Genomic DNA, 22,077 nt, shown 5'->3' on the forward strand with positions numbered 1-22,077 from the left:
CTTATGTCTTTGCAGGACTGGTGCCTTACTAAGTCTACGAATCCTTACATAAACCTGCACTATACAATCAGGACATTTTATAACATCAAAAAAGATAATTCACACAAATATTTTTCACCAAGAATGCAGATACAATTTAGTGTACCCTAAAGGACCCTGGGTACGCCTTTCAAAACCATTACTACATACAATATATAAAACCAACAACATACATCCAACAGCATACTGCCAAAGCAACAGAGCAGAGCTAAAGTTAGGTAGGTAGATGGTACTCGGGGATGGTAAGCAATGAAGGATTATCTTCCTTTTACTGCTCAGTCATTCGAACATTGTGGGGGGCTTGAGTTTGTTTTTAAAAGGAGTGCAAGTGCTATAAAGAAAGTAGTAGTATTTTCAGGCGCTAGCAGGGACTCCACTTTCAACCTTAATTTTTTTTTTGCTTGTGAATATATACCTATCCAAACTACCCAAGGGGTGACCCATACTGTTATGGCCATTCATTGGACCCTTAACCTGTATTTCATTTCCTCTATCATAAAATCAATTTTATAAATATTACAGAAATATGAAGTTACTTTATAAAAGAAACAGTTCATAAAATTTTACATTTATAAAGTATACCTGATTCTGGCCACTGGCCTGATGGTCAAGAATATATTCAATTAAATTCAAGAAGGATGTTGACAATTTGGAAAGAGTTCCGAGAAGAGCAATCAGAATGATTAAAGAATTAGAAAATGTGCCTTATAGGCTATAGACTCAAGGAGCTCAATCTATGTAGCTTAACAAAGAGAAGGTTAAGAGGTGACTTAATCACAGTCTATAAGTATCTACATAGGGAACAAAAATATTTAATAGTGGGCTCTTCAGTCTAGCAGAGAAAGAAACAACATGATCCAATGGTTGGACGTTCAAGTTACACAAATTTAGACTAGAAATAAGGTGTTCGATTTTTAACACTGAGTAATTAACCATTAGAACAATTTAGTGAGGGTCATGGTGGATTCTCCACAACTGTTTTTTTTTTGTTTTTGTTTTTTTTTTTAAAATCAAGACTGGATGGGTTTCTAAAAGATTTGCTCCAGGAATTATTTTGGGGAAATTCAATGGCCTGTATTACACATGACAGATAATCAAAACGGTCCCTTCTGGCTTTGGAATCTATGAAACTATTTTCCCCAGGGTGGATAAAAATCAATGATTTTGGGGGTGAATAAAAAAAAACAGGTTTTTTAAAAAAAATTTATATAAATTACATTGAGCATTTCTTTTTAAATGCAAGCTTGTTTAAAATGAAATCTGAACTTAATACAAAATGCGTTAAGACCTAAACTGATTATAATGTCTTTAAAAATTAAATAAAAAATATACTGAACATGAGTCTCTTCCAAAAACGTTAAGGCTGCTTTTCTATATAAAAAAAAAAAATCATGTCAATAACTTCCAACTTTTGAGGTCAAGCTTTATAAATATGGCAGAAAGTAATAGTAAATAAGCAATATATCATTCACCATTTTTCTACATACTAAAAATTTACAATTAATAAGAATCTGAAAATATTAAGCTATGTAATTGCTTAAATATATATAGTTATAGAGCATGCTCCTAGGAAACAAAACAATGTACCAAATCTAGCGTAAAGACTATTTAGTTGTAAATCAACATGTTTTAATGGCTGTATCAACCATGAAAGTGCACCTTTCTTTAAAAGATAACTGAAGTACAAATGGAAAAGTTGATTAAATTGATGAATTAAAGTGAGGCTTTCTACTTGACTATTTAAATCATGATTTCAATATCAGACTGAAATTGCTCTGATTTAAATCAATCCACCCCGCTTTCACCTGGATTCCACTGTATTAAGTTCATCTCATTTTCAAAGTTTCATAAAAGTCAGGCATTCAAAACGTTAAGGGCTCAATTCTACAGTCCCTATAGGAGTAAAATTCCTATGGAGTCCAGTGGGATTTTTGTCTTTACAAGGACTGCAGGTTCAAGCCCTCGTGGCCACATTTCAGAGATTATGATCTCTTCTCTCTACAAGAAGTCTCAATACAAATTGTAAAACCAATCAGTAAGTCCTTCCATGGAAAGCACAGTCCCTGGGGTAGAATGAAATGTCTTTACGACTTCACATTTTTATTCTAGTCGTGTTGAAAATGTCCAGGATTCCTATTTAAATTCCTTCAGCAGTTTCTACTCAATTTCTGACAATTTAATGTTTAGGATGGTGCCCACAGTAACAATAGCATGAGAAAGATTTCAGTACAATAATTATTTACAAAGTTTTTAAAGCACATTTTACATGGGTGAAAAAAATTACTCTTCTGAAATTAAAGACAAGACTTGAGTTTCTTTCTTGAACACAAAAAGAATGTTGTTTACTTCTAAACTATAGCTTTACATGTGCTATAAGCAATGTTTATTTCAAGAACTCTAGTTCCTTTTGTCTAGTAATACCATGTATGCTCTCTCAGTAAGATTGTGAAACTTGCATTAAGCTGCAATCACTGCAACAATGCCAGAAAATCTTTCCTAAGGGAATAGTATAATAAGTACTTTGCAGCTGTAACCACAACTACCAAAATGTTTTGATCATGGAAAGCTTAAGTTGGTGTTTGTTATTCACCAAAAACCATTATCAATAGGAATAATTAAACCGTTCTCAGAATTAGATGTTCCCCATTTCCACTGAGATTTGAACATACAGACTTTAGGATTGGTTCCTTAGAAAATTGACTCTTTTTAGCTTACTTTAACCTCTCTACCTTCATCTGTAATATAAGGAAAATGGGACAGATGTTGCAAGTTGCTTACTACAATTGTCTTTTTTTCACCTCGGGAGGTGTGGATTCAAACGTTACCTAAAGTCACAAGAATTGTTTCATAATCTCAAGATGGTCCTTAAAACACATTTAAAAAAAACCAAAACAAATACCCAACACTCTACAGGTAAGATTTTCAAAGCTGTCCAAGACACTTAGTTACAAACCCCCCATTAATTTTGATGGAAAGCAAGCAGCTGAGTCCTCTAGTTGCTTTGGGGAAAAAGTCTCACCGCCACATGCCTTGTCATAAGTAACAGGCAGTCAAGATCAACCCCTACAGTGGATTAAGGAGTACCACCACAGGATCCAAAGTAATCCTAACAATGAGGAGTCCTTGAGACACCTCAGAGACTAACAAATTTATTTGGGCATAAGCTTTCGTGGGCTAAAACCACTTCATCAGATGCATGGAGTGGAAAATACAGACACACACGCACACGAAACAGCCACCACTCCGAAAGTAGTCCTAGCCACTCTTTCCTAACCAGAAGGTGGACTCTAGAAAGAAACTTTGAAAGATGAGGGGGAAGAGAGATGGTCCTCTGCACTCCTACAAAGGCATGGAAAGCTCCTCACTTGGGAAAATACACATCTAGCAGCCTTCTCTCCACTCCTAACATAGATAACTCAGAGTCTCACATACTACCCACCTGCCTTTTACAGACTCCTGTGGCAAACATCAAATTCACTATCTGCCAGGGAAATGCTGCAGAATGTCTCAGAAGACTCAGCCAAATGGGACACCATGTTCAGACATCATATTGATGGGCACTTTCCAGACAGGCATACAAAGACCCTTTAAGCCTCCCATCTCATCCATGTACGTTACAACTAAAAATCTTAAATTTTAGTCAAGTATTTCATAATTACTATGCAAGTATACTAACTACGTTAGTCAAATACTGTGGTTCACCTTACATGTGTTTTTGGAAAGAGTTGATGTAGTACAGTATTACCTAAGCATGAAGCTGCAGAGTATATCATAATAACATTTCATAAACATGTTTGAAATCAGAAAATTTAAAATATATTTTCTTCCTATTATTTTTTAAATCTGTACAGTCCAGCAAATTTCAGCCCAAGATGGATTTCTACAGACAACTTTAAAACTCCAGAAAACAACAGAAACCGAAGAGAATTGGTTTGTAAACATCTTTTCCTCCCAGTATTCTGATTAGCCAGATCTTCAGGAAACAGCTAAGAATTTGTAGTAATGGAAACATCTCTCCAATCTTAGTGCTATATTCCAGTGTTTGCTACCAAGATTATGATTATTATACTAAGCAATATGGCCTCTATATTTTATCCCCTCTCTCCATTGCAACTTGCTTAGTTGGACAGACAAATCTCCATGTTAAGGTCACAAGTTATTTCAAATAAAAAGAACTAGCCCCTTATAGACTTTGTATTAGACATAAACAATCCAGAATATTTAATTTACCATAACACATTCCATGCGCTGTGAAAAATCAAAGGCAGGAGGGATACTTGGACCACTTTCCAATTTGTTAGGAAATGTTCACTGGATTTAAATCTGACCCAATCAGTTTGTAAAATAAGGCAGTTTTCAGTTTTACTTTTGTTGTTTAATAGCTCAGCCCGATGTCACTGTATAATATACAGTATTTTGTTCTTATTGAAAAATTTGCTGGCTGCCTCAGTATTAACATTGAGTTGTTGAAAGCAATACAATGTCCACAGGGGTATTCAGAACCTATTGAAAAACAAACCATGAGCTAAAAGGTTTCTTACCATGATCTTGCTTACCCATTGCACTTAGATAATGATTAAAGGCTTGACAAGGGGGACTTGGAGTCTGCGTGGACTTGTCGCAACTCATAGGCGCAGGACTCCTGTCTGTGTCGAAAGAGAAATACCCACTGGAGGATCTAGACAGCAGTGAGGATCTTCTTACAAAGATGAAAAGTGGGGATCTGGTAGCAAATGGACTGGGGCTACTGGGTGGTGCAAATGGTCCCTGAGGGCTGCTGGGCGAAGAGCTCCCTGAGGGCTGCTGGGCGAAGTCCCCCTCACCTGAATGATTACCTTGATACTGTGTTTGTATAGAGGTAGGGGCCCCAGGTCTAAGGTGCTGAGGCTGACTTGGCCTTTCAGTTGACTGAAACTGTCCACCTTCTCTGTTGCACTCTGAATTTAGATCAGAAGGTTGCTTTGCCATTTGGTCTTTTTTTCCTGCAAAGAAAGAGGAAGACATTTTAAGAAATCTCTCTAGGCTTTATTATAATACTGTAATATCTAATAAGTTTTGCAATAAATTCTCAATGTCCTTATTTATATTGTTAGAATTCTAGTAGTATGGCATATGCCTTTCGGCATACATTCTTCTAGCTTTTTAAGTACTCACTTCCCCCCCCCCCCCATACAATCAACTGCTATCGGATCTATGGGTAGTTTCCTGTCCACTGTTTCTGCCCCTCCTAGGATACCTGCATCAAAAGTATAACTTGTGAGAAGCCTTTGTTCAAACAAAAGGAATTGGGTTTTAAAGTGAAATTTATCAGCCAGGCCATTATTCTCCAGTTATGCTCCAAATCTATATGAAGCTTTGATTCTGTTAATTTTAAAAAAAGAGCAATAAGCTCTGATTTCCCCAAGTGATTAAATAAAAGAATCGGATACTGTGCTGAAATGCAAGAGTGAGGAGTATTTGCAGTGATTGTGCAGAGCCTCCTGGCCATGTTCCCTGTTCCAGCCCCATTGTTCTATCTAATGTGCTGATCACAGCAAGTCTGGAGGAGGTTTGGCAGCAGCAATCAGTTGTAGTAAGTGCGTCACAATAGAGTTTGTAGCTTGCACAGGGCTGGCTCTCCTTCACCCCCCGCCTCACCCTTTTAATGCTAACTCAACAAATCCGCCTTCCCACTCCCAACTTCGAGGGAGAGGGGAGTAGTAAAACGTCAGCTCGAACAACACGGCCACTTCCCCAGCCAAACAAAGCCATAGCGCGCTGTGACAAATACCCCCAGAGAGACAGCCCCCCCGCCCCCCAGCCCCAAACCCGCACCGACAACCCCCCACCCGCACCGACAGCCCCCCCCCGCCCCCCAGCCCCAAACCCGCAACGACAACCCCCCACCCGCACCGACAGCCCCCCCTGCCCCAAACCCGCAACGACAGCCCCCCCGCCCCAAACCCGCAACGACAGCCCCCCACCCGCACCGACCGCCCCAAACCCGCAACGACAACCCCCCCCCAAACCCGCAACGACAGCCCCCCACCCGCAACGACAGCCCCCCCCGCCCCCCAGCCCCAAACCCGCAACGACAGCCCCCCACCCGCACCAAACCCGCAACGACAGCCCCCCACCCGCACCGACCGCCCCAAACCCGCAACGACAGCCCCCCCCCCGCCCCAAACCCGCAACGACAGCTCCCCTCCCGCCCCCCCAGCCCCCCACCCGCAACGACAGCCCCAGGACACAACGTCTGCGGGACTCCAGCGCCGCACTTCCTACACCCCCACACTCCCAACTCAGCTGGCGGTTTTGTTGTTGTTGCCGGGGGGGTAGATAGGGCTGCAGACTCGCCCGGGGAAAAGGCTCCGGCCCCGCACCACTTCCTGCTGCCGCGCCGGTGCCGACCCGACCCGACCCGACCCGACCCGAACCGGGGCGGGCAGAGCAGCCGCAGCCCCCCCCCAGCTCTGACCTCCCCCCGCCGGTCCCGGCAGGGCCCCCCCCGCCCAGCCCAACAAAGGGAGGCGAGCGAGCCGGCGGCGGCGGCGGACCGCGGCCACACAAAGGAGCCGCGGCGGCCGCCCCGCCCCGGCCCCGAGACCCCGGCCCCGGCCCCGGCCCCCTCACCGTTTCGGCGCCCGCCTCCTCGCCCGAGAAACAAAACCCGACCCGACCCGACCCCCCCCCACCGGGGGGCCGCCCGCCGCCGCCGCCGCACGCGCCCTGCCCCGCGGGACCCCGGCCGTGCGCCCGCTCGGCTGCGCTCGCAGAACTGCCTCTGCCGCCCGCCCGGCAGGGCGCCCCCGCCCCGCACGCAGGGCCCCGCGCGCCCGGCCGCCAATCCCCGCGCGCCGGGGGCGGCCCCGCTCCGCCCCGCGCGAGGCCACTGTTTACACACGGCCGCCAGCCGCGCACGGGCCCGCCGGGCCCTGCTGCCCGCGCGCCTCCCGCCTCAGGGGTGGGCCCCGCCGCGCCCCCCCCCGAGACCCCCCGGGCTAGCCCGCCGTGTGCAGCCCCCCGAGACCCCCCCGGGCTAGCCCGCCGTGTGCAGCCCCCCGAGACCCCCCCGGGGCTAGCCCGCCGTGTGCACCCCCCCGAGACCCCCCGGGGCTACTCCGCCCTGTGCACCCCCCCCGAGACCCCCCCGGGGCTACTCCGCCCTGTGCACCCCCCCCGAGACCCCCCCCGGGGCTACTCCGCCCTGTGCAGCCCCCTCCGAGACCCCCCCCAGGGCTAGCCCGCCGTCTGCAGCCCCCCCAGAGACCCCCCCGGGCTAGCCCGCCGTGTGCAGCCCCCCGAGACCCCCCCGGGCTAGCCCGCCGTGTGCACCCCCCCGAGGCTAGCCCGCCGTGTGCACCCCCCCCCGAGACCCCCCCGGGGCTACTCCGCCCTGTGCACCCCCCCCGAGACCCCCCCGGGGCTAGCCCGCCGTGTGCACCCCCCCGAGGCTAGCCCGCCGTGTGCACCCCCCCCCGAGACCCCCCCGGGGCTACTCCGCCCTGTGCACCCCCCCCGAGACCCCCCCGGGGCTACTCCGCCCTGTGCAGCCCCCTCCGAGACCCCCCCCAGGGCTAGCCCGCCGTCTGCAGCCCCCCCAGAGACCCCCCGGGGCTAGCCCGCCGTCTGCAGCCCCCCCGAGACTACTCCGCCCTGTGCAGCTCCCCCCAGAGACCCCCCGGGGCTACTCCGCCCTGTGCACCCCCCCCGGGGCTACTCCGCCCTGTGCAGCCCCCCCCGAGACCCCCCCAGGGCTACTCCGCCCTGTGCAGCCCCCCCCGAAACCCCCCCGGGGCTAGCCCGCCGTCTGCAGCCCCCCCTAGAGACCCCCCCGGGGCTAGCCCGCCGTCTGCAGCCCCCCCAGAGACCCCCCCGGGGCTAGCCCGCCGTCTGCAGCCCCCCCGAGACTACTCCGCCGTGTGCAGCCCCCCCCAGAGACCCCCCCGGGGCTACTCCGCCGTGTGCAGTCCCCCCCCAGAGACCCCCCCGGGGCTACTCCGCCATGTGCAGCCCCCCCAGAGACCACCCGGGCTAGCCCGCCGTGTGCAGCCCCCCCGAGGCTAACCCGCCGTCTGAAGCCCCCCCCCAGAGGCCCCCCGGGGCTACTCCGCCGTGTGCAGCCCCCCCCCAGAATCCCCCCCCCGGGCTAACCCGCCGTGTGCAGCCCCCCCAGAGCCCTTGTGAGCAGCCTCCCCGCCCAGAGACACCCCCGCAAACCCGCTATGTGCAAAGTGCCCCCCAGGTCCAGCGCCCCGCCACACACAGACCTCCCTGCCCGCCCCGCCCAGCGCCCCCGCCGGCGGCTGGGAGATGACCGTGTCCACACGAGGCGGGGCTCGCTCGTTGCTCCCGGGGAGGCGAGCCCCGCGAGCCCGGCCGCCCGCTCGCCCCGCAGCCAGGAGCCCCGCTCAGCCCGCACGGCGGAGCCCGGCTCCTGGGCGGCGAGCCCCCTACAGGCCAGCGGGACCCGCCGGCTGGGAGCCGCTGGCGCAGGGAGGCCTGGGCGCTGGACTGCCCGGGCCAGGGGCCAGCCCCGGCCCTGTAGACAGGTCCAAGGCCTCTCTGTGGAGAGCCCAGACCCGGCGTGGGCGGGTTAGACCGGTCCCTGTGCAGGAGTCTGTGCCGGCCCTGTGGACAGGCCAGACCCCGCTGCCTGGACGGGTCTGTGCCTGCTGTGTGGACAGGCCACAGCCAGACCGGCCCTGTGGAGGCATTAGACCCCTTGGTGCCGGCGTTGTGGATGGGTCAGATCGGTACCTGGGGAGGGCTCTGTGCCGGCTGTGTGGACAGGTCAGACCCGGCTGTGTGGACGGGTCAGATCGGTACCTGGGAGGGCTCTGTGCCGGCTGTGTGGACAGGTCAGACCCGGCTGTGTGGACGGGTCAGATCGGTACCTGGGAGGGCTCTGTGCCGGCTGTGTGGACAGGTCAGACCCGGCTGTGTGGACGGGTCAGATCGGTACCTGGGGAGGGCTCTGTGCCGGCTGTGTGGGCAATCCGGACCCGGCCGTGTGGACGGTCAGATCGGTACCTGGGGAGGGCTCTGTGCCGGCTGTGTGGACAGGTCAGACCCGGCTGTGTGGACGGGTCAGATCGGTACCTGGGAGGGCTCTGTGCCGGCTGTGTGGACAGGTCAGACCCGGCTGTGTGGACGGGTCAGATCGGTACCTGGGGAGGGCTCTGTGCCGGCTGTGTGGGCAATCCGGACCCGGCCGTGTGGACGGTCAGATCGGTACCTGGGAGGGCTCTGTGCCGGCTGTGTGGACAGGTCAGACTGTCCAGACTGCGCGCCTGGCAGGACCAGAGCAGTGGCGGGGGGACGCAGTGATCACAGACAGCTCGCCGCAGCGCCCGGAGAGGGCCATGCACCCCTCGCTCCCTGCGGGCTCTCGGGTTCCTTGCGCCGAGACAATCCCTTCGCCCTCTAGCCGCTACAGGGCCCGCGCACACGGCGCGGAGAATGCAAAGACCAGCGGCAGCCGGGGACGCACCGGGCTCAAACCGGTCTGAGCAGGGGAGAGAAACCCTGGGCGGGACAGAGAGCTCGGCGCTGAGACTCGGCCGGCGGCGGTGCATCTCCGCTCCGGTGCGGGGCGCGGGGCCAGGCAGGCGCTGGTGGCGAGCTCGAAACGAACGTACCGGCATGAGCCCGCTCCAGCCCCGAGGCAGCCGTGCCCTGCCCGCCCTCCACCCTGCACCGAGCTCGCCTGCGCTGGAGTTTCCCGCAGGGAACCATCGCGGTGCGAAGGCTGCACGAAGCCGCCGGGGAGCAGCGAGCCCCGCGGACGAGCTTTTGACACGGGGAAACCCAGACTGCGCCAAGCTGGGCCATGAAGGCTGCGCGCCTTCCGTGACCTCAGGAGTGGGTGTCAGACAAGCCGCCAGAAATCGCTGTGCGCCCAGCGGGTGCGAGACACCGGAGCCGGGAGAGGGGGCGTGGGAAGGGATCCTCCACCCGCTCCCCGAAGTCTGCCATAGAACAAACGGAGGGGCCCCGCTAATGCGAATCGCCGAGCGCCGCGGCCATCCCCGCCGTTCGCTCCGGAGGGTGCAGCCGGACTGGCCGCGTCGCGTCGCCTCCCCTGCTGGCTGCACGCAACCAACTCGGCGAACTAGCCTGACCCCGCTGGGCTCCTCCGTCCGCCTCCTCCCGAGCGCGGCTGCCGGTCCGCCGGAGCAATGTGCCACTCACCGGCTCGCCGACCAGCGCCGCATGCCTCTGAAATCCCCCCGGCGAGGGGAGAGTCTCGCCGCAGCCGGAGCGCCGGGCTCTTGGTCCGGGCACTGTGGAGAGAAGCGGCCCGACGCAGCAACCAAACCGAGCTCCCGCCCCTGGCCAAGCCCTCGCAACGCGTCTCGTTCGGCCACTAGGCTCTGGGTTTTCGACAGGCACAACAAAGGGCCCTGCCCCGTCGCGATCGCACCCGGGCTTGTAACGTGGGTATCCGGCAGGCTCTGAAAGCAAGTTTTCTCACCTCCGCGGAACCCGCGGTTCTCCTGCCTGCTCCCGCACGGGCTGGCAAGAGGCAGGGGGCCAAGCGGGAGCCGGGAGAAGGGAGTCCGACAGCGTATTTCTGTATCAACCCGCCTGCCACCGGAGACGCGCGTGTGATTTTTGTAGCACAGCCGCGCTGCAGCCACTCCTAGTTATTGGCTCGCGTGATCTGTCTCGCTTTCCGGAGCGGACTTCGTGTCCGCTCTCGAGTTAAACGCCAGCTGCCTTCCGTCTTCACGGCGCTTCCCGAAGAGGGCTAGGAGCTGAGCCCGCGGGGCTGGCTCATTTCAGGCACCCCTCAGATGCAACCGCCCGAGCGCCGATCCTCCTCTGCCGGCGCAGGATCCCCGTGCGGAAGCCTCACGTGCACTTCAGTCGACGGTGACTCTTCATGGGCCAGACAAGAGCAGAGGGTCGGGCGATTACGGGCTGTCCTCTGCCCGCTCCTTCTGCGCCGCGGCTGAAATGCCCCCGTGCCTCCCGGCCCCGGCAGCCGGGGGAAAGCGGCGCGACCCGTGAACAGCTGAACCCGCGCTCAAAGCGCTCCCTGCTCCGAGTCCAGGGAGCCCAGCCATTGCCTGCGCGGTGCGGCTCCTTTCTACACGCCGAGCTACCGCTCCGTCAGTACCCGTCCTCCCGCCGATCTGGTGCCTTCCGAAACCGGACACGAAGTTCTGGAGGCTCCCAAGCCGGCCCGAGATGCGGCGGAGACGTGTATTCCTGAACATTTTCGCTTTGCCCGTGAAATTCTCTTCTTAAATAACGTCACTATTTTAAACTAAACCATTCAGCAATCTATATTTATTTGAGGAAACTTATCCGGGACGGGGGAAAGGATGGTAAACTGCCTAATTTTAACTTCCTTGAATATTTTGCATAACGCAGCTCTAAAAATATACATTAAAAAAAACTTCAAACACTTCTATAAACAAGCTCCAAAGATATTTCAGTTTAAAGGCAAAGGAAGATCAAATCGAAAGCTTGAATACCGACTTCTATCGGCTTTCAGTCGTTACCACAATCCCTTTGTGAGTTAAGTTTGGAGTAAGTCACAATTCACTCAAACGCTTCACTTTCTAACTAGTCAGAGAGAATAGAGAGAACGGGTCAGAACATACATTTCAGTACTAGTTTGAAGGTCCTTGTGGTCGGGAATCCAGGGACTCCTATTAACGCTGCTTTCTACCTTGACAATTTCTGCAGAAATTCCCCATTTCGCTTCCCAGGGATTCCTAACTTCCCCTATACAAACCTTAACAAATGCATATTACATATTTGAAAACAATGAAATAGGTATGCATCTTTTTTGTAGTTATTTTCCCACAATAATGTTCTCACTGTGGACTTGAATGAGATTTAATTTTGGAGTTAGTGTTCTATGTAACAGCTCTAATATTAATAAGCTGAAAAAAGGTTCATATTGACCCAGTTTTTATTTAACCAGGAAAATCTTAATTTACGATATGATTTGCATGTACAATCATAATGTTATTTTGTGGTAAGCATCTCAGAAGTGCACTTTTGCAGTTGAGGACTGAAGACCACAGCTTCCTTTACAACATAGTCCAGCCAAACTTCTTTCATGCACTACTAGCATGCAGGTAAAGACAAATCAAAACATTTAACTGGAGAAAAATACATGTCAAATCAAAAATAATATTAATGTCTTATTTTGATGCTGTATATATTGCTCATTGTAAAGCTAAGGCATTCAGAGTGGTGAATGCTCAAATCATTATTAAAATATCTTTGCTTATTATCTCTAGATTTATTGCATTCAACTTTTAAAATGCCAATCACTTAATAAATCATATGTATTAAGTGTCCAGTATTATTGCTAACATTAATCAGCTAGGCAGAGGAATACAATATGTAGGAGTTACAGATGTTGACTCCTACATGTGATTATGTACATTTTAGAAAAAAAAATTCATTGCTTTGTCCATTTTCCCATGATTATGCTATTCATAATCACAATAAATTGTTGGGGAAGAGGGGAGAAAAAGAAGGGAAGGATGGTATTTTGGTTAAAGCCACAAGAATGACGGTCAGGACAATTGGATGAAATCCTGCCCCATAAAAGTCAATGGCAAAATTCTCATTGACTTCCAAGTATTTAACCCCCAAATTTTGTTCTAGGCTCTGCCACATACTTCCTGTATGACCTTTAGTAAGTCATCATATCTCCATAGCGCAGTGTGCAGAACAGAAATGATACATACTACGTCCCTGTTAATAAAGAGTTACACTTTTTTTAGGGGCTGTGAAGCTTAATTTATTAATATTCGTCATCTCCTTGTTAGAAAATGCTAAACTGAAACTTTTTCTCCCAGCTTTCAAGAATACTGTGACATATTCAATATTCCTTATGCAATCAACCACTTACTTCAAGTAAGGAGAACTTTTGCTTGAGTGAAACCAAGAAACCATCAAACCAATTGTATACTTGAGATCACATAGCTCATCTGCACTTAGTGCCACTTGAGTGGGGCTACAAGGGGGTAAAGAGAGCAATTGAGCCTTCCAAGCACACATTGGATGCTGAGCCTTGTTCTCAGCTGCAAGAGTATAACCCCTTCCCTCTCACTTATATACATCTCTCTTCATCTTCCCTGCCTGCCTGAGCGGTGCCTCATTTTAGACCCTAATTTACTCCTGTCTTACACAAACTTGGTATTAAGAAAAGGAGGACTTGTGGGACCTTAGAGACTAACACATTTATTTGAGCATAAGCTTTTGTGAGCTACAGCTCACTTCATCGGATGCATTTGGTGGAAAATACAGAATCTCCCCCCTGTATTTTCCACCAAATGCATCCGATGAAGTGAGCTGTAGCTCACGAAAGCTTATGCTCAAATAAATGTGTTAGTCTCTAAGGTGCCACAAGTACTCCTTTTCTTTTTGCGAATACAGACTAACACGGCTGCTACTCTGAAACCAGTGCAAGGACCATCACTCTCAAAGTTAGTGGTAGCTAAGAGACAGGAAACAAAGAGTAGGAACAAATCTCCAATGTTCATCATAACCAAAGGTTAAAAGAGGGGGTCTCAAGGCTTTGTATTAGATACAGTGTTGATTTGTACTTTTATTAACAATTTGGAAGGGGAGGGGGATCAGTGAAGCAGCAAAATTTGCATGTGACACATCTGATGAAGTGAGCTGTAGTTCACGAAAGCTTATGCTCAAATAAATTTGTTAGTCTCTAAGAGGCCACAAGTACTCCTTTTCTTTTTGTGAATACAGACTAACACGGCTGCTACTCTGAAACAAGTTATTTAGGTTAGTCAAGTCCAAAGGAGTCAATGAGGGAGTTCAGAAAGACCTAGCCAACCTAGATGAAGGGACAACATGATAGCAGAGTATGTTCAATATTGATAATGAAAACATGATGTTAGGATGTGTAAGGAACAGGATGAAGAATAATATGGACATTTTTATAATGTCCTTATATAAATCAATGGTATGCCCTCATCTGGAATATTATGTGCAATAGTGATCACCCCATAACAAATAGGATGTTGCAGAATTAAAGAAGTTCAGAAAAACACAATTTTTATCTGAGAAAGGCAAAACATAAGAGGGGACTTGATAAAAGTAAATAAAATAGTGGTTGGTCTAGAGAAGGCAGATCAGGAGCTTCTGTTCTCCCTGTGTTGTAATACAGGAACTAGGAGACATTTAATGACATTAAAAGGTATCTAATTGATAAAAGGAAATTACTTTTTTACATAACATGTAATTGGACTGCAGAACTCACTGTCACAGGATATTGTTGAGGCCAATAATTTAGCAAGATTCAAAGCAACTTTATATGGATCAAAAGACTATCCAGAGTTCTAGTTAATGCTAATATTTTTAAGGGATGAGATCTTCATGGGAGGCAGACTACCCAACTTCTTCCTACCCCTGGGTTTCTTGCACCTTCCTGGAAAAATATCTGGTGCTGGCCACTGTCAGAGACAGGGTAGTGGACTAGATGGATCCTGGGTCAGATCCAGTCTGAAAGTTCCTATGTGTTTCTTCACAAAAGTATTGTGTTATTGACTATTGAGCGTTTATGAGCAGCTTCACATTTTAGTAACAACACAGCTATAATGCAGTATCCTAATTAATACTCTTCAATATTTGCTATACCTGTGCTCTCAAACACAAATGTTCCCCTTACATCCACGACTCTAGGGTTTCTCCCTCACACATTGCTGTATTGAAACTCCCTTAGCACGTGCTGAATAATGTGAGCCTTTGGAAAGTTTCTGAGCTGAGCTGCTCTTCAGCTGTACTCCTAGCCCTGGGGGCCCATATGACACTGGCACCTCTGCCAATGTTGCCCCTAGAGCATCAGCATATGTGATTACAGTCTGTTCCACTGTTACCCTGCAAACAGAGTGAAGGGCCCACATCATATGTGCAGTACATGGTATCTGCTTAGCATGTCCACCTCTGGTTGGGCTTTGCTGAACAAGCCTGCTCTAGTTTTTCACAGGGCAACGATCGGGAAGCCAAATGCTTCCTCCACCAGGTGAGTGTTGTTTTGCTTTGGGATGTCCCAGGTTTGCAGCATGGCTTGGTGGTACAGAGCCCTGTCCGTGTGATCATTCTGGTCTTCTCAGCACTGACTGCTGCTTCTAGCTGGGACTTCTCTCTAACTACTTGCCCTCCCGGAGGGGGCAGCCAGCACGGGAGGGTTCTTCAGGGGAGGGGAAATCCCTGGCCTGAACACCTGCATCTCTGAAGAGATGATGTCTGGTGATTTGCTTCTTCCTTTACTTGCCCCTTTTCCCTGGGAGTTACAGATTTGTTCCCTCTCTTCTCTTTTCCTTATTTCCTGTGTCGTTTCGGTAGAGCTTTGATAGACGTTTTTAATTGGTTTTGTTCTTAATCCTGTTTTTTAATCTATGCTACCCCGTCCTCTCCTCCTCTCCTGTTGTGTGTCCCACATCATCCCTCTTCGATTCCCTCCCCAATTTCTTCCACCTTCTTGTTCTCCCTTACCCCAAGGGGCTGTCCCTTCTGTCTTGCTCCTTCCTTCCCGTTCCTCCACTTTTCCTCTCTCATTTTCCCTTCCATCCCTCCTGGGTGGTTTCCCTTCTCTGTCCCCTAGGCAGACTCACATTTGGTGGGGACACCTCACTGGATCCGCTGTGCTGCATGTGTGCAAAGGGCAGGCCCTCTGCAGGAAGAGAAACTGGCAGTTTAAAAGGAGCCTGGGGCCATGCCACTTTCTGCCCTCTGGCATCAGCCCAAGGGAGCGTGTCATGAGTGGGGGCAGGAGGCTGGCAGTTTGCCCATCCCCACTATCCCTGGCCTAGAATTGCTGCGGCCTGTATTGTCCTACAGGCTGTGTGCCATTATTAGAAAGTGCCACACCACACCCATAACCCCATCGCAGGCTGGGAACCACCACTTCACTGGTTCTCCCTCAGTGCTGGAGACCATTTACCACCACACAGATGCTGCTACTGTGCCACATGCCCACCGTGCCAATCTCTGCAAACATTCTTGTCTCATGACTGATTGCAATGTGTAGGCATCCAGGACCAAATCCTGCTCCCAGTTACACTGCTGAAAATATGTTTTTGTTAATCTGGATTTACAACACTGTCACAAAGTGCAAAATTTGACTCATAAGGCCCAATTTCCTTGGCCAAGAAACTCTTCCACTGAAGTAAATGAGGAATTGCCTTGAGCAAGGAGGACTAATGCAACACAGAGGCAGCTGTGTTTCAAGGCTGGATGAGCAATCCCTGTGCAATGCTGCCATGTGGCTGTTAATCAGCTGTCCCATCCGCAAGGTGGTTGCATTTCAGCCATGGGTGAGAAATCCTTGGGCAGCATGATTTTTTCCATAGATTTAAAAGCCAGAGGGGACATCAGGTTCATCTAGCCTGACCCCTGTATATCACAGGTCAGAGAATTTCATCCAGTTCCTCTGTAGTGAGCGAATAATGCGTGTTTGACGAAGGCACATCCACCCAGCAGCTGGAAGTGTGTTTCCCAGTGCGGGGAGACAGCACGTGCTAGCTCTGATTTAGCTAGTGTGACAAATGTAGCAGCGTGGCCATCGCAGCTCAGGCTAGTCACCAGAGTCTAATCCCACCTGACCCCCTGGGCACATACTCAGGTAGCCAGAACGAGCCACCGCCTATGCCACCACAGCCACACTGCTATTTGTAGCGTGCAAGCTCACGCAGGAGCTAGCCGCACGCCTGTCTGTCCACGCTGGGAAATGCTCTCAGCTGCAGCGTAAACAGACCCTCACGCAGATCTTCCAGAAAGGCAGCCAGTCTCGATCTGAAGAATTCAAGAGATGGAGAATCCACCACTTCCCTGGGTAGTTTGTGCCAGTGGCTAATCACCTTCACTCCTAAAAAAATTAAGCCTCATGTGAAATTGGAATTTGTCGGGCGTCAGCTTCCAGCCCTTGGTTCTCGTTCTGCCTGTCTCTGTGTGATGATGGTTCAGGGCTATTTATATGTTTGGATTGATAACCGACCAGTATGTCTTGCTTCATTTTTGTTTTATTTTGTTTTTTGTGTGGTTTTGGATTGCTACTTTAGGGTGCATCAGAGCATAACACTCCGATAGATTAGAGAGCCCTTCAATACCTGGTACTTCCTTTCAGTGAAGGTATTTTACACCATAACCAAGTCATCTCTTGATCCTTTTTTAAATTAATTAGACTGAGCTCCATAAATCTCACAGTAGGGCATTTTTCCAGCCCTTGAGTCATTTTTGAGGCTTTTCTCCATATCCTCTCCAATTGTTTAATATCCCTTTCTTTTTTGAACAAAGTTCTTCTCCAAGTTTCATTTTATTACCAAGAGAAGCATACACCCGGCAGTGATAATTATACCACAAATAGGTACATAATGATTTTTCATTAAAATATTTGACACTAGTAATTATTAAAATGGAGTACCTCTGGAATTAAAAATTACTTCAACAAATAATGTTATGAATACCAAATCAAATCAATCTGAAGATTACATTTATTTCATACCAAAGAATATTTAAAAAAAAAAAAACCAGCAGTAGTTGTTGAAAAAAATCAAAAAATAAATTCACAGAAGGCAGTATGAAAAGAACATGTAACGTTCAAACAATTTATTTTTTGTCTTAATTTTCTTGAGGAAAGATGCACGTTAACACTCCGAGTGCACGAGAATGTGAGAGGGAGAAGAAACAAACAATAGACAGCCTGGCCCCCACATTGGCTTTATATTGACTCCAAAGGCTCCAACACATTCTCAGACTTCACAAGTGTATTTTGGCCTTCTATTCATATTAATAATGATATTATGTATTCTTGAAATTAAAAAGTACGTATCAAAACAAGCCAGTTTCCAAGAGACTCAAAGCCATTAGGATAAATTCACTCCTGATTTACATTTCTTTCATCTGCAAATTGAGCAACATTTTCCACCAGCCCTGATCCTAGAAGGTACTGAGCATCTCCAGAGAAATGAGGCTGAATTCTCTCAACAGAAATCCAGGGTGATTGGTACTTTGCAAGATTGAACCCTTAAAGATCAGAGCCACTGTGTTGCCCCTAAAAGCACTGCCATGACAGTGCTTTTGGGCTTAACCGGTGACTCATCCCCTCCCTTCTTGGTTCCCATGAAGTCAGAAGTCCTTTCCGGTGCTAATATTGACAACTGAAAAGAGAAATGGGCATTGAACAATGGAAATGTGACAGCAATGGACTCTAGGTACACTGAGAAAATTCACGCCCAGATGCCTATTCTGCATGCTGCTTTGTTTTCATGAGCCCCAAGAGAGCTGGGTATTTCTGAGAACAAGCCTCCAAGGTATCAGCTACATAAGCTCTGTTCAATTTGCAGATTCCTCTTCACGTCTCCTGGGACAGTACCACTATGTTCAAGCAAACAGCCCTCAGGTCAGCAAGTTTGGAGAGTGAGCCGATAGATAAAGTCAGGTATTGTCAATGAGGCAACAATAGCAGACAAACTATTTAACGTAAGAATAAAGGAACTGATGCTTCTTATACAAAAGAAGGAGAGGGAAAAAATGAAAGCTCCCTGGAAATAGCTGACTTCTAGGTCAGTTAGATCAATAGGCATTTAAAAGAGAGTCATGTAGAATATACAGTATGTGTTTTTCTGGTTTTGGATTTAAGAATGTTTGAGGAAAGTACAATAATATACAACATTGACATTCAAAAAAAGGTGTTTTAAAATGTTAATGAGTAGAATTGTAGAAATGCAGGGCAAGAAGGGATCTTGAGACGTCATTAAGTCCAGTCCTCGGACCATGTAAACCTAGACCCTCCATGCCAGGTGTTTGTCCAACCCGTTTTTTAAAAACTTCCAATGATGGGGATTCCACAGCCTCCCTTGGAGATCTATCCAAAACAGAGTTTGAAAGTTTTCCTAATATCCAACCTAACTCTTTTTTGCTGCGTATTGCGCCCCTTGCTTCTCGTCCCCCTCCAGTGCACATGCAAACAACTGATCCGTATCCGACAGCACTTTACCACATTTAAGACGGTTATCGCTCCCCGTCCACTCCTCAGACTTTTTTCTCAAGACTCTCTCCAATTTGTCAACATCTTTCCTAAAGTCTGGTGCTCAGTACTCCGAGTCTCACCAGTGCTGAGTGGTACAGTTATCTCCTGCAGCTTACATATGACACTCCTGTTAATACATCCAGAATGATATTTGGCTTTTTTGAAGCTGCAGCAAACCAAGGAATTGTCCAACAGGCTCCTGGTCTGCAGGACATGGGTCGGAGCAGGAGCTCCACTCTCACAGCCATAGGTGCAAGCAGCCTCTCAAACAGGTCCTTCTATTCACTCTGCCTTCCCCTGGAGTGATATTCCTGCTCCAGGAACTGCACTGCCAGGATTTCCTCAGGATTTGCAGCCTCCTTCTGCCTTTCAGCTTGATGTTCATCCTTCCCCTTCTGGTACTGTAGCTGCTGGCTGGCCCTGTCTATGATGTTCATCATACAGTCACCGTGGACATGCTTCCTTTTTGACCACATCGTGACAGTGCGACCCCCGACTCCCCAGACTTCTGCTGGCCCGTGGCTGGTCTGCAGAGGTAGATGGGTCTGAAAAAAGAAATGAAACAGGACAATATTGTCTCAGTAATTCAGAAAATCTTCACAACATCAACAGCAGAAGTGCCTTTGGAATCTTAAAGCCAAAAAAAAATTATTTTTTTTGATATTTTATGTAAGTGTACTTCTGGATATTCAGAGACCAACATTTTAGTTCCCAGATGTTGCTTGGCCACCACTGAGAGTTAAGCAGTGCATAAACCCTTCACACATGATGGTAAGGTGAAATTCACAAAATTTATTTAATGATGCATCTTTAAAAATTGCAGACCATTTTAGCCTTGTGAGGGAGGAGGAGGAGGGGAGAGGAAACTGGTTCCTCTTGTTGGGGTTCACTACCTATAGGTTCGCAACTATTGTGGGCATTCAGCATTCTGGAGGTTCCTGAATGGCAATGAGATATTCCATTCCAAGCTACCGGAGGCAAGCCAGCCAGGTATGCTAACAAGGTTTTCAATGACTGAGCAGCTGATGTACAAATGCAGTGAGCTGGTGACCTACAGAGGAGGACGCAGAAAGTACCCCCTGCCCCGAAAGGTGAGTACCCATCTGGAGTTCCTACTAGGGGAAAAGTTTGTAGCTATCAGCACCTGAGACTGGGTGAAAAATCATGGGGAAATCAACAGGATGCTGCGCTAGCTTCCACATGGATTACTGCCTCCTTGTAAGCTGCTGAAAGCTGTCTGCATTCATTCAGTTACCCAGATGCAGCTCTGGCTTACGATCCAGCCTGCACAGACTACATCTGTCTATGGACTCTACACAGGCAACCACCAGACAACATGGATTCTTACTATGGCTCATGTGGATTGCACACAACAATACCCTCGTGTCCCCCTCCCCTGCCAAGGCATACTGCTGTAACAAACAACGGCCAAGCACCCCCCACACCCATGGCACGTTTCTGGACTGCATATAACTTACTGGTGTATTGTGGACAATAAATGCATCACGCACACACTACATTTCCTGCCCTGTCCTGGTACAGTGTACACTTTAAAGGTGGTTCAGTGTGCCCTGGCAGGGCCGAGTTGTATGGTGCAGCATACTGTCAGGGAAAGCAATGCCACACTCTTACAAAGATGTTGAGGGGTGTTAAATGTAACAGTGTGTTAGTATCTAGTAAAAAATTAATGATAACTTCTTGTTTACCTGCTATTTGCGCTCCCCACTCTCCCTTTTGAATTTCACATGAGGGTGGGAGACGCCGAGGCATTGGCATGATTTCCACTATTAGCAGATACATGCCCCTGCCTGCAGCTTGTAATAATAATCGCACTGGGTCATGAGCGGGAATTCCCTCCCATTCCTATATTAACAACAACATACATGGAGGCAGAAACTTACCAGGCTATGGGGCTAATTCTGCTTCTACTGCAGTTGTCTGGCAGGCTACTCCTCCGCGGGTAGGGGGATGCCCTCACACAGCTCCTCCCAGTATGGACTAGGACATGTTCTAGCGGTTCCGGCACCAGAGTCACTTCACGAGCCTGGCCTGGCGCCTGCTAGCTCCCCTTCAGCGCTATCTTCGATTTGGGGGTCAGAAGGTCCAGAGGAGCCGACTTTCTAACGTGCCGGGGTGGGGTGCTCCCCCAGGCTCCGCCCCAGACCCTGCCCCCACTCCACCCCTTCCCCCAAGGCCCCACTCCTGCCCTGCCTCGTCCCACCCCATTCCACCCTCTCCCCCGAGCATGCTCCAGCCTCGCTCCTGCCCCTCCCCCTGCCCCACAGCGCCTCCTGCATGCTGTGGAACAGCTGATCCGCGGTGGGCAGGAGGCACTGAGGGGAGGAGGAGGCGCTGATCGTGGGGGCTGCCGGTGGGTGCTAAGCACTCACCATTTTTTTCCATAGGTCTCCAGGGCTGGAACCCACACGGAGTCAGTGCCTATGAGAAGGTTGCCATCCCAGCTGACCAGGCAGTCATGAACCACTGGGGGCTCAGTGGTTGGCATAATTCCCAGCACTTGGTCAAAGTCCTCGTAAAAAGCTCGGGATGATGGGGGGCTCCAGAGGTGTGGTTCTCATCCCTGGCTTTCTGATAGTCCCTCTTGAGCGGCTCCCTGCACTGTCTGTTGAAACCCCAGGGCTGCCAACTTCTCCCCTATTTCTTGGTAGACATGGTCATTTCTTGCTCACCTCAACACAGATCTGCCAGAATCTAACTGTGGTCCTGTGTCCAGGTTGCAGTGCTCGGTGAAGGACTTCTGCATTAGCTATGACCACCAAGGAGGAGACGGTTCACTTTGTTTCCAGTTCAGTGGTCAGAAGAAAACGGAAGGGTTAAATGCCAAACAGCTGTTCTGGAAGCAGGAAGGTTACTTCCGTTTCCTTGGAGTCGATTGGCTAGTCTTGGGATAGAAAGGCCAAGCTACAATGGTCCAGGGAATTGTGGGATAGCATTGGTGGACTCTCAGGACCCGAGTCTGGGACCTGAGCCTGAGCTGGGTCCACACTGCAAAATGATAGAGTTTGGAGCCAAGT

At 49.4% G+C, this 22,077-nt stretch overlaps 1 protein-coding gene and 1 long non-coding RNA gene across 16 annotated transcripts in view; one reads left to right on the forward strand and one right to left on the reverse strand.

The window, feature by feature from the left end:
* The window catches only part of BCL2L11 (BCL2 like 11), a 50,375-nt gene extending 40,071 nt beyond the window's left edge, over window positions 1-10,304 (reverse strand). For 4 of the 15 annotated variants that reach the window (XM_038396079.2, XM_043512403.1, XM_038396082.2 and 1 more), the window contains exons 1-2: window positions 10,213-10,304; window positions 4,596-5,021 (exon numbers count right to left, since the gene is read on the reverse strand). In XM_038396079.2, coding sequence (XP_038252007.2) covers window positions 4,596-5,007 — 412 coding nt within the window. In that variant the 5' untranslated portion in view covers window positions 5,008-5,021; window positions 10,213-10,304. Of the gene's footprint in view, window positions 1-4,580; window positions 5,022-5,676; window positions 5,784-6,651; window positions 6,782-10,212 lie in introns of those variants that run through there. The other 11 variants (XM_043512395.1, XM_038396080.2, XM_038396084.2 and 8 more) reach the window with 8 other exon arrangements.
* On the forward strand, window positions 997-5,119 carry LOC122459687. The gene is made up of 2 exons (XR_006280530.1): window positions 997-3,648; window positions 3,891-5,119. It is a non-coding gene; the product is annotated as an uncharacterized LOC122459687 (long non-coding RNA).
* Window positions 10,305-22,077: the final 11,773 nt, after the last annotated feature.

The sequence above is a fragment of the Dermochelys coriacea genome, chromosome 3 (assembly GCF_009764565.3).
Source record: "Dermochelys coriacea isolate rDerCor1 chromosome 3, rDerCor1.pri.v4, whole genome shotgun sequence".
Classification (NCBI taxonomy): Eukaryota; Metazoa; Chordata; order Testudines; family Dermochelyidae; genus Dermochelys; species Dermochelys coriacea.